The sequence below is a fragment of the Clarias gariepinus genome, chromosome 3 (assembly GCF_024256425.1).
Source record: "Clarias gariepinus isolate MV-2021 ecotype Netherlands chromosome 3, CGAR_prim_01v2, whole genome shotgun sequence".
In the NCBI taxonomy this organism is placed as follows: Eukaryota; Metazoa; Chordata; class Actinopteri; order Siluriformes; family Clariidae; genus Clarias; species Clarias gariepinus.
In genome coordinates, this window is record NC_071102.1 from 20,114,272 (window position 1) to 20,127,280 (window position 13,009).

The following is a 13,009-nucleotide window of genomic DNA, read 5'->3' on the forward strand; positions in this document are numbered from 1 at the left end:
TAGTCGTACTGGGCGCAAAATGCAACAAGGACATAAAGTGTTAAGGCCTGGAACACACAAAACATTTCAATTACAAAGACCATTGAGGATCATGAAAAACATTATAAACAAAAATTTAGCTTAAGGAAGTGTCGTGGTTATTAAATGAAAAGTTTGGTTATAGACAGCCTTGTGTGTTTGAGGAAAATAATTCTGCGGAATGAGTGAAAGTCCCAAAATGGTATTAATCGGTAATTATTTAACGATTAAATCATTAAGCCCCTTTATTAAAGAAAGACCTATCTCTTATCTCCCTACATTGCAAACTTTTCTTTTACCTTATTAAGTTCAAACTTTCACCACTGCTTTATAAAATATGTATGTAATTTTTATGAATGTGTTTTGAAGGCCCGACGTAGGCGTCGTACAAATAAAGTGTTACCAAACGGTTTGTCAAAACTATAGTATTATTTATTCTTCCAGTTAGAAAAAGCCACCTTGGCCCAACGCAGTCAGTACTGTGAAAGCATTTTTCACAGTTAGAAACACTCAACACATGCTTGTGCAATTAGTGAAATAGCAGCTGGAATAATAATGGCTAGTATGGTGTACAATCAATGCAGGATTTTCAGCAGAAAAATTGTTCAGCATGAGGGTTGTTGCTGTTGTTACAATCTTTTTCCCTTTGCTTTCCAGCTGTTTTTATTTTTGTTTTATAAACATCTGTTAATTGCAATGTACAATGTAGCATATGCATTACCTGAAATACACCAAGTGCCATTTCTTTGAGCAGATTTAAAATGTGCAGGTTTGGATGTCTACTTGGTTCTTTTAATTATTTTATTTCTTCTTTTTTTTATGTCTTTGTCATTTTGCCATTTTGACTCCCACTCTTGTTCTTACCAAACATTTTCCTTCCTAATGAAAAGCACAGTGTAATTATCAGATGTTCATGTTATGGTTTTGAAGAACATCGTTGCATAACAATGAGACTTTTATTTCGTGCATTTCCAAATGTTTCAGTCATCGTTTTATTCATAGGATGACACAAAAGACATGGCGCAGAAAGTCATTTTGAGAGATGGGTGTGTGCTCGAGCAAGGAAAGAGTGGAATAGGGAATGCCGGTGAAATGACCCGGTGGAACATTCATTGTGTGAGACTAACAGTGTTGGTACTTAGCGGCACATGACATGGGTAAATGCCAGTGATCTGTTATTTTAGCGAAATATCCAGTGATCTGTTATTTCAGAACCACTGCTGGAGACAGGCCTTGTATACGTGTCTGCCAGTTTGTGACGCAGTGGCTTTGAAGCTCCAGCAAAGTCTGGACACAAGGCCACTCGGTCTGATCTGCATCCACATATTTACTGGAGCTGTGCATTTTAATCCATTATTAACTTAACTTAATTGAATTGTCGGTTTTCAGTCCCACGGAAGCGATGCCATGGAGGAATAATTAAACAAATTTGTTTAATCTAAATAAAAGTTTAATCTTATAACAAGATATTTTCACAGTGTAACATGAAACCTTTCACATTAAGATGTAAAAGTTTCTTGAAAAACATGAAAAGAACGTTCTCATGTTACAACATAATATTATCTCCAAATATCACATTATTAACATTATTTCAAGATAAAGAAATTTGTACTTTGTTTTAATATAAGAAATTTTCACATCATAACTCGCTCTCTGCATGTTACAGTATATCATATCTAATATGAAAATACCATATCTTAAATTTATGTGAAAATATCTTGTTATAACTAAACTTTTCATGTAAAATGTGAAACTTTTTTGCGTTTTTTAAATATTCAGGTAAACTTGAAATTGACAAATTCTTTAGAAAAACACTATAGCTGTTGGAGGAAATACAGTCTTACTATAATGTTGGAAGTTTGAGCCACTGTAGTATATAACTGTACGCCACCTACTGGACTGGAGGGTGGAGCAGATGATTGCTAGCAAAAAGATTATTTATGACATGACTCTTAAACAATTACCAGTGTAAGTTACACAGCGTTTCAGTGGTTAATAGGTCATTTTAGTAGTTATTAATATTTTAACATTTCGACAGTCAGGCAGTAAACTTTAGTGCTTTTGAGTCGAATTGAAAAGAAAAACTCAATGCTTGAAACCTGAATCGAATTGAATTGTCAGTCTGACTGTGAGTCACAGCTTTAGTATTTATTCTGCTGAAGAAGCTGTGTATTTAACAGCAGCTCTTTGTTCATTAAAGCCAGGCCTGCATGTTGGTTTGCAGATGTGGAGTGCTTCTCCCAGCAGGGACTTGTAGACTGACCCTTTTTTTTCCCGTGGAAACTTTTTCACTGTACCCGTTCCATCTGTTTTTCAAGTTTTTTCCTTTTATATTTCAAAGGTCTGTTAATGCTACCATCCAAAAACATTTGGAAAGCAGCAGGCTGCTAATCGCATTTCTCTGCTTCAGATTTTCTCTCTCTTCTCTTGAACCATCCTGACGGTGTTTATGCGCTATCTGTGGATTTGGTTTATTTTCCCAAATTGTGTGCAATCAAAGTGTTCATTTTTTAAAGGATGCTGACCTTTTGGCCCTGGGCCGTGTTTTCAGATATGTGTGAGTTCAGGGTCTGATGAATGTCTCCCATTTTGACCTTATGATATTAAATACCTTAAAACTGGTTATTGCTTAACATTTATTGCATGAAGCTGGTCTCAGGTCCCAGACATAAAGTAAAAAAAAATCCCCACAAAAAAAAAAAAGAAAAAAAGATTGTATACAAGAGGTCAGAAAAAGCACTGGGTGTTTGTGCAGATTTGTTTAGGATTATTTATCTTTGGCACTGTTCTGTCCTTATTAACAGATAAAGTCCTTGTCCTAGAAGATGGGTTCTTTTAAAGAAGAAACAAAACAAAAAGACATTCAAGCGGTTCTCTCCCACGTGGCCCAAGTCATCCTGCCTTCCCTAAAGCACAGCTGCCCGTGTCGTTAGAGAGAAATGGCTTTTTAGGCAGATGTCCTTTCCACTCGCAACAGATTACTTAACCATGGCAGCAGAGATATTGTGTGGGATTGAGACATTACTGCTTTAACTACATCCTGATGTCATTTGGTTTCCTGGATAATCAAGTTCTACAGTGAGTTTTAGCATTCTTTAAGTGGAACTTAATGTGTGTAGTTGCAGAGATACGTATCACTTCTTCAAGGTGCTACTCTCCGTTCCTTTTTTCTCCCCCTTCACCAGATATGCATAAGATAAAAGGCATGTATCGGATCTCTTCTGTGAGATTGTCAAAGGTTTCTTGCCTTGTTAGAAAGAACAAAAAGAATTGATGGAACCTGGAGCTTTGATGATTTTTTCTCTGGGTTTAATTTAAAGAGAGAGAGAGAGAACTTTCCCAAGACTGAAATGCTGGTGATGCTTTGATGCGTGAATGCAGCATAAAGCCAATTCTTGATAAGTTGATCTAAGGAAATAATAATAATTGATTATTGAAATGATTAATAGAATACAGTCGAACATACCTAATCATATTGGCAGGGGAATTAGGAATCAGGCTGATTTTCTTTGAAGACTGAAGAGAGAAGGGAAGGAGAGCGGACCGACCACAGAGGAGGTCTGACAGTGAAAGGCGCAGAGGGAGGCGCGGTGCAGAGTATTAGCCAAAGCCTCAAACAGACATGTTGAGAAAGTGCAGCTTCACATTGGAACTATTTCCTAAATCTCTAAGGATGAGTTTACATCTGTACAGCATGTGTGTGTGTGTGTGTGTGTTTGTGTGTGTGTGCTGACTCTAAACTTGTTTGGCTTTTCTCTCTCTCTCTCTCTCTCTCTCGCTCCCTCTCTCTCTCCCAGCGAGCTGCCTCACTCACCGCGGAACCTGCAGGCCAGTCTGAACGCCACAGACAGTCGGAGCGTACACCTGTCCTGGATGAGGCCCTTCGATGGGAACAGCCCCCTGCTGCACTACATCGTGGAGCTCTCGGAGAACAGTACGCATGTTCACCTTGTTCCAGTATTTCACTAATATCAATTTGTACTAGTTTTCATAGGTGAAGCAAACACTGACCAATACATCACCAGCAAAAAAAGAAGACTCCACTGTCCATAAGGAAAATAAATAAATTAGTACAATAACTGCAAAATCACTCATTCTCATTGGTCACACAGTATTTTTGTGTTTAATGACATATGGTACCTACACTCAGCTAAGGTCTCAGCTAAACTTTGGAATGCATTTTTGCACGGAACGAGGGTTGTGGAAGTTTATGTTAATTATGTACATTGTACTCGTGTAAAACTTCACTTTAGTGTGAACAGCAGGAAAACTTAGACCAACAAAGAGCTGGTAAATCGTACTACGTAATTACTCTTTACTGATTTAAGACCTATATAGAGACCTATATTGAATTAAATCTGCACTATCCCATGTCTTGGGTGTCTCTAGTCTAGTCTAGGGTGCATCTCATACACAAGTTGGCGATAAGTTATCAGTTAATTTTCAGGAATCAGGCGTTCCACTCTCTGAATGTTCACAGGACAACCGCAGTGAGCTCCGAGCCTCCTTGGCCACAGACGTACGACCTTCTTTAAAACGTTGTGTTTGTTTCAAATGTATTATGTATTTCAAATGTATTACTGTGGCTAAGAGTCTCATCACCGTACTGTTCTCGAAGTCTTCTGTAAATGTCAATCGGTTTTACGTCTTCATTCACGAGTCCCATCAAATCCCAGTTTGATTGAACCCCTTTTTGAAAAGTTACAAAACTGATCATAGTGTAACAACAATAAAAATAATTAAAAAGTGCAAAGTACATTTAGTGACTAGTCAACATCACAGCAGTGTGAGTCTATCCATCCCCTAAAATACCACCCCACACACCCCAACACACACACACACACACACACACACACAAGTTATGAGCGCCTGGTAGCATGAGATGTTGAGAGTAATGGTCATTCCTAAATGTGCTCAGATAAAGATAGATTATGCTAGGTAAAGAAGGTTGATCTTACTTAAATAGTGCTGTCTCATGAAAGAACAGAGATGTATAGAGGCGTGGAGACACTCCATCACCACCATCATGGCAGAATGGAGTAGATTAATCTGCTCGGGGTGTGAGTGGACAGTGAGGAATGGGCCGGGGTGGAGGTGGAGCTGGAGCACTGCTACATGCCAGAAGGATGTCAGAAACACCTGGACCACTGGGAGAGAGAAAAGTCTGCTTTTAAAGCAATTCATTTCAACGTATATCATTCCACTGTGATTCCAGTTGTCCCCCAAAATGTGTTTTATAAAAGGAAGAAGGTTACAGTTGTAACAGAAGCATCAGTGTTTCGGCCACACATTCCCATCAGATTTATTTATTCATATATTTATTTATTTACTTCCTTCCTTATTTTTTTATGCTTTAGAAAAGTCGACCTATGCACTAATTGTGGATTAAAAACCGCTTACTCGCTTCAGTATCATACAAAGCCAGACCTGAATATCAGCAACCTGTCTCACCATCCCTGCTTCTCCATACATCTGTAGCGCTTCGAACAAACTGTCTACACGTAATGGCCGTAATTCTATTAGTAGTCCAACATCAGCGCTGCCTGCTTTAATAAAGTGCACCCCTGCTTTAATATGTTTTAATTACAAATCCACAGCGCAGTCCTTTGTACAGGATTCAAGCTAATTTCTCTAAAGAGCCTGATGTCGTTTGATCCGATCATTAAGTATTAATAATTGCTTGTGTTCTACTGGGGAATCCAGAATTGAAAACGATGTGCGATTAGGAGCCTTGATTAGAGCTCTATACTGAGCGAACACGACAGCTACACTGTCTAACTACACCGAGCTCTGCTGCTACACAAGTAAATATGGCTGTGTGTCGGTTTATCACTGAAACTAACTGCCCCGCGCGGTTCCAGATTCTCCGTGGAGGGTGTACTTGCCGCACGTGGATCCGATGCTGACGACGGCCGAGGTGACCGGTCTGACTCCAGCACGAACCTACCAGTTCAGAGTGTGTGCCGTCAATCAAGTAGGGAAAGGACAATACAGTGGCGAGACAAACCGGTAAGGAACATGAATAATGTCACAGTTGTGGTTGTGAATGATCTGATAAAGTAAAAAGAAAAAAAAATAATACAAGTTGTATGCTTTGATTTTTTTTTTTTTTTTTTCATAAAGCACCAAAGTGAGTAAATAAATGGGCTTAGCTACGTATATTGACTTCACACTTCAGTTCAGCCGCCTGTGATCTGAATAGGGATAAAGACACGAGCCTGAATAGCATTTAACAAGAGCAGCAGTTTGTCTTTTTCTGACTAGTGACTCAAAGAAAGCTGAGATTTGACACGCAGATTTATCTCACAATGCCAGCGTGATGTAAAACATGTATAATTTAGCACTGCATGAATTAGCTGATAGTGGCAATTTATTTATTTCAAAGGCGCCAGGATGAAGCGGGAGTTCTTACTAGTGTTCGCTATCTTATTCTGATAGACCAAGGATAAATATATCCTACTTATACAGCTTCACTGTACTCTGATTTTAAATGTGATCCCTCCTGTCACGGCCCTGTAGCGCTCTCAGTGTGCGGAAAAACACACGTCCCGCCCGGGCGCCGAGTGGCAGGCCCGTGCTCATATGCGTTGTGCTGTAATCAGCGCCTCGAGCAGCTCACATCGACACAGCCTGGAGCTGTGGGTGGTAGACGCCTCGGTCCCGCTCGCACCAGCAGCCCTTATCAGCGCCAGACATGCTAAAACATGGCACCTCTGCTCGGGGAAAAAAGGAACCGGAGTGCTATCACATGCCCTCGACAGCGTATTTTTACTTCTGAATTAGTCACTTCTGTCGCGATATAAATAGTGGCTTTAACACGTTCCGAATTTAGCCGCAAGTCGAACAGGATGTGGAATCTTTAAGGTAACTGTGGTGCAGCGAGTGTCATGGGACAAACCGTTTAATCCATTTAATATGTTTGACTGTGAGAGAACAGCACCAGTAAAAGCAAAGAAGGTGAGGATTAAAAGCTCGCCAACATTATCGCAACTCTCAGCCAAGCACAATGCTGATCACATGACATGGCCAGTGGCCTCGTCCATCTGTTCTCTCCTGGTGAGTCTGAACACCATGTTCCCGAAACAGCGATAAAAGCACCACCGCTCCATACTAAAGCAACGGGAAAACTTTAGTTATTAGACTTGTAGTGCTTCCAATCCATAAATGCAGATATTTAGATTAGTCTGTCTTCCTGAACTGATTCATGTCATTCAGGTTAATATCAGTGCTGAATCTGATGAAAGTGTTTTAAAGAACTGCAGAAGTGTTTTGAATTCCACCTGAGTTTATTTCAGAGAAACAAATCAAGTTTAAAGCAAAGCTTCCAAACCACATCAGTTTTCCTTTTGCTTTCTTTTCACAATTATTGCCATGACTAGGATTTCTCTGGAGGTTATCGCACTTAGGTTTTGTTTTGTTAGAATAATTAATACATGAAAATGGGCTTTACCTTGAGGCATTTAGCAGACGCTCTTCTCCAGAGTGACATACACAAGCGCTTCGAAGTGTTCATCATTAAATGTTTCCTTACACTGGTTCACTAAGTTACTAACTACAAGTAGCATCAGACACTTTCTGTGGAGGATTGTTTGATTTATTTATTTATTTTGGGATGTTACTTTAAAATATCCAAATACCTTAGAAACAGATGCAGTAGGTCTTTAGTCATCGCTCAATGATTGCCAGTGTACAGACATCAATTTCATCCCACCATCTACAGTAGGTGCCAGAACAGAAAATAGTCTAGAAGCGCATCCTCCTCGATCCCTGAGACCAGTTGAGGAGAATTAGAGGGAACACAGTGCGGCTCATTCCTGTAGTACAATTAAGCTATGTTCTTGTTGTGCGAAGATGATCAAAATATGTTTGAATTCTTATTAATTGGAAAAAATGTTGACTTTTTAAAGTTTTTAATCTCCGATTCGGGAGAGGGGAAAAAACAGAACAGAACACAATTATCTAATACACAATGCTTCAGCCAAATGTAATGGATATATTTTCTCCATATAGAAACGTGTAATACAACAGGCAGAGGTGTTTAATCTAGGCGGACCAGACTGTTTTGCTCGAATATGAAGTGTTGCACCAAATATATTCTCTTGAAAATATTTTTTCCCCTAACAGAAGTGTCTAATACAGCAAGCAGAGGTGTCTAATACAGCAAACCAGATCATGTCAGGCACTTTGCTGAAGACAGTCAGCATGGGGACACAGTTGGCTGAGACTGGTGCCTTGAAGGAGCCAATCACTCCTCTCCCTCCAGGCATATGTCTTCCTGCATGCTGTCACATCTGTCCTTTTTGGCCTTATTAAGCAGAGGCAAGCGTAAACGCCTGACGAGGCCGTAAAAACATACCGGAACAGCAGATAATGAGCTTGCGTGCACACACACACACACACACACACACACATACACGCTTCTGTTTATATGCCGCTGGGTTTTTGTGCTCAACAAGGGTTGCTTGCCAAAACCCACCATGAACATTGGACTCCAAATACAAAAATCCTAGCGATCACTCGAGCTCTGCTGTTGATGGAGGGGTCCATTAATAACCAGTGGACTTTAAACGCCAGGCATGATTAACTGACTGCGTCTCATTCGCTGCCAGACTCTTTTAGACCGTTCCATTAGCCCCCGCCGTCCCTGGTGGCTATATGTGGCGCGTGCCGTACACAAATTAATGGCCGCTTCTTTGCATTGTTTATGCGCCCTGGCAGATGTTTAATGTCCAGTGATTCACTGTGACTGTGTGAAGCAAATATGTAAATACTGCTTGAAGGACAGGGCAGGGCAGGGGCAGGGAGAGGAGTGTCTGAGAGCCAGCAGAGTGACTTTTCCTTATGGCCATGATTAGGCAGATTTACAGAGCAAGAGGCACCACAGTATCGGTTATTGGGGGCATTAATTATGAAATGGACTTCTGGGGAGAAATAACAAGTGGAAGGAGTTTTAAGAAGGCAGTGACTATAAATCTGAATAATCCAATGATCCCATTAAAATTTAATGCAGATTTAACTGTCCATTAGCATGAAATACATAGGGCGGAATGAACCCGTGGACTTTATGAAGCGTCCAGCTCTGATAGATTTTTTATATTCCAATAATTAAAAAGGAGCAGGCATTTGGGCGGTATGGACACTGCGGTTATCTAGGAATATCCTTAATGCTTGTAATGTGCTTATCTTGCTACGCGTATAATTCTGCATGTTTGCTTGCATCGTTGCTAATTGCTCTTCCAGACTCACAGTTTCAGTGAACACAATGAAATGAAACAATAGAAAATAGCAATCGAAAATCCCAATATAGCAAAGGCATTGAACCTTTTTTCTTCTACTACTGGCACAGGATGGAATAAATGTCACTACAGAGCATGTGCCTACACCGAAAAGGCCACAGCTTTTAATCTTTTAACCTTCCTCGGGCTCCAGCAGAGCCATATTGTGTGAGGAAGTGAGCGCCACAGGCCCCTGAAAGCGACAAAGTGGCCTGTCTTCCAGCATAAATAGTCTTGACGTTGATGATGGATAGATTATAGGTTACCATGTATAAATACTAACTCTGGATGTAGCTGTAACAAAGGAGATAGGATGATCTAAACGCAGATCGGCACTGATTATTCCCTCAGCTAGACGTTGAGTCCAGGGCATGGTCTACAGAAATAAAACAGCTAAAAAAGAGGTGACCTTACAGGTCAGAGGACCCCAGGGTGCTCAGAGCAGAGGGAGACTCTTCCAGGAAAACAGCAAGGACTTTGAGTGCTTTTGATGAAGTGGGCGGATGCACCGTAGCGAGCCAGATTGGGAAATGGACTTCTGACCAGAGGGCTATACTTTTTCAGCTCACTTTGTTTTGCCCTAGAGCAAGTCAGCAAACTCATATTCAGCTTAAGTAAATAAATTAATAAAAATAGCGAGCAGTGAAGCAGTTACATAAGAATACGTGTGTATGAGTGTATATGTGTGTACAGTATGTGAAGAATAATGCCTGAGCCGTTGGTGCTTTTACTCACAGTACTGAATGTCTGTTTTTTTTTTCCTCTTTCATCTCCCTCTGTAGATTGATGCTGCGTGAAGAGCCACCAAGCGCTCCACCCAAAAACATAGTAGCCAGCGGGCGCACAAATCAGTCCATTATGGTGCAGTGGCAGCCCCCTCCGGAGCCGCAGCTCAACGGCGTGCTTAGAGGTTACGTCCTCAGGTAGGACCTTCACCCAGCAGCTGTCTCGCAACAAACGAGTGACAATTAGGTTCACTGCACTCATCTGTCTTAACCAGGAGTGATACACACTCCAGGCAGTTCATGAACTGTGCCGAATCTCGGAATTACTTCTATTGTGGATAAATACACTATTCTGCGTTTTAGCGCTTAAATCTCTATGTGATTATTTCTGCTGGTTTTTACTGAAGCCTGACTTTTGTAATGTCCTCTGAAAGGTATTGAAACAGCAAATCTATTTGGTAGCTTCATACTGTAGCTACAGTATACACCAAAGACAATTGGAAAAGGGGTTGAGATTAAAAGAGGAACCGACAGATAAAAAAAACATATATTCCCCTTTTATATTTACAGATAGAGGAGTTAAACAATTTAGAATATGATACCTTTACTGACAGACCAAAATTTTTTGGATGTGCAAAGGTATTGGATCAAATAGTCCTGAAGCAGCAAAACAACCCCAGACCATCACACTACCACCACCATATTTTACTGTTGGTATGATGTTCTTTTTCTGAAATGCTGTGTTACTTTTACGCCAGATCTAACGGGACACGCACCTTCCAAAAAGTTCAACTTTTGTCTCGTCGGTCCACAAGGTATTTTCCCAAAAGTCTTGGCACTCATTGAGATGTTTTTTAGCAAAATAGAGACGAACCTTAATGTTCTTTTTGCTTAAAAGTGGTTTGCGCCTTGGAAATCTGCCATGCAGGCCGTTTTTGCCCAGTCTCTTTCTTATGGTGGAGTCGTGAACACTGACCTTAATTGAGGCAAGTGAGGCCTGCAGTTCTTTAGATGTTGTCCTGGGGTCTTTTGTGGCCTCTCGGATGAGTTGTCTCTGCGCTCTTGGGGTAATTTTGGTTGGCCGGCCACTCCTGGGAAGGTTCACCACTGTTCCATGTTTTTGCCATTTGTGGATAATGACTCTGGTTTGCTGCAGTCCCAAAGCTTTAGAAATGGCTTTATAACCTTTACCAGACTGATAGATCTCAATTACTTTTGTTCTCATTTGTTCCTGAATTTCTTTGGATCTTGGCATGATGTCTAGCTTTTGAGGTGCTTTTGGTCTACTTCTCTGTGTCAGATAGCTCCTATTTAAGTGATTTCTTGATTGAAACAGGTGTGGCAGTAATCAGGCCTGGGAGTGACTACAGAAATTGAACTCGGGTGTGATAAACTACAGTTAAGTTATTTTTTAACAAGGGGGGCAATCACTTTTTCACACAGGGCCATGTAGATTTCAGATTTTTTTTTCCTCCCTTAATAACGTAAACCTTCATTTAAAAACTGCATTTTGTGTCCAATTATGTTATCTTTGACTAATAGTAAACGTTTTTTGTTGAGCAGAAACATTTAAGTGTGACAAACATGCAAAAGAATAAGAAATCAGGAAGGGGGCAAATAGTTTTTCACACCACTGTGTATATATATATATATATATATATATATTTATATATATATATATATATATATATATATATATATATATATATATATATGCGCACACAGCAGGCTGTAACTGTTACATTCTTCCAATGAGATCCTCTCCAGGCTTATATATCATACAATTGTTGCTTCTTTTTTGTGTTTCTCCCTTTCGGACCTTTTAGGATTTCAGGAGGTGAAATGTCTCTCATTTGGGTTAAGGTGCAATGATTAACTTTATTCTTCCTACTTGATAAAGTCCTTTGTGGTGCTGCCAGGGTGTTTTAGCTCAGTGTCTTGTTGCACGATGAAGTTTTTCTAAATTACAGTGGATGCATTTCTCTTTAAAATGCCAGTCAGAACGGTTCTGTTAATCCACCATCAATAAACATTATTAGTCCATATCAGAAGCAGACACACAAGCCCGAACCATGACACCACCCCTTCATCACATTGGTAGAGCTTAATGCTACAGTAGCTAATGCTACCTACAAGTGTAAATGGCTAATATGAGCTAACCTGGAACAATTTCTGGAGGACTTCCCTGCTCATGCTAGTCTAGTATGGCTAGCCTGACACAATTACTGAGATAAGTTTAAGATAAATATAAACTTTTTTACATAAACCATTATTATTATTATTAATATTATTCCATATTATTATTAAATTTCTTTCCTTTTTCTAACTTCCTGTCGAAACTCCATCAGTTTCCTCGTCCGCGATATTAAATGGAAATTTCCAACCCAAATGGTTCTGCTGGTCGACATCCAAGATCATTATCATCCCAAGCCAGTTCAACTGAGAGATGTGTATAAGACCTGCATACAAATACAAGCACATTTAGCATGGTTTATTTTCACTGACAGCTAACAGCTACTGTAGCAAGCGGTTCAAATCATATTCCTAACAGTAGATCAGCTTCAATGCCGTTGCTAACCAGATGGCTAATAAGCTAACTTGCAGAAATACAAAATAAAAAAAATAAAAAAATAAACTTTTATTGGAAACTTCTGGAGTGCTGCCCTCAAGCAGACAGACTTTGCTGCCTATGTTTCTCTTAAGTTTGCTTCACTAGCATTTTTTTTTCCTTTTTTTAATTTTACTTACCAATGAGTAAGAAGTAAAAAAAAAACATTAATGGCAAGCTGTTCAAGCTGCCAGATCAATTCAGTAGAAAAAATTTCCAAAAAAAAAAGTCTTCCATCAAGACTTTATGTAAGGACTGAGCTCAGGTTGCACTTTTTGTCCTGGTAAAAAATTCATTTAGAAAGATCGCCTTAGCTTGATTGTGGCACGTGAAAGCAAAGACAACAGGTTTGTGAACTTTCCAGCAAGTGGAACGTCATATTT

The 13,009-nt window shown here is 39.9% G+C and overlaps 1 protein-coding gene across 2 annotated transcripts in view; it reads left to right on the forward strand.

The window, feature by feature from the left end:
- Window positions 1-13,009, forward strand: part of sdk1a (sidekick cell adhesion molecule 1a) — a 259,525-nt gene that overhangs the window by 189,913 nt on the left and 56,603 nt on the right. For both annotated transcript variants that reach the window (XM_053492399.1, XM_053492401.1), the window contains exons 14-16: window positions 3,816-3,952; window positions 5,880-6,027; window positions 10,076-10,216. In XM_053492399.1, the coding sequence (XP_053348374.1) occupies window positions 3,816-3,952; window positions 5,880-6,027; window positions 10,076-10,216 (426 nt within the window). The remainder of the gene's footprint in view (window positions 1-3,815; window positions 3,953-5,879; window positions 6,028-10,075; window positions 10,217-13,009) is intronic.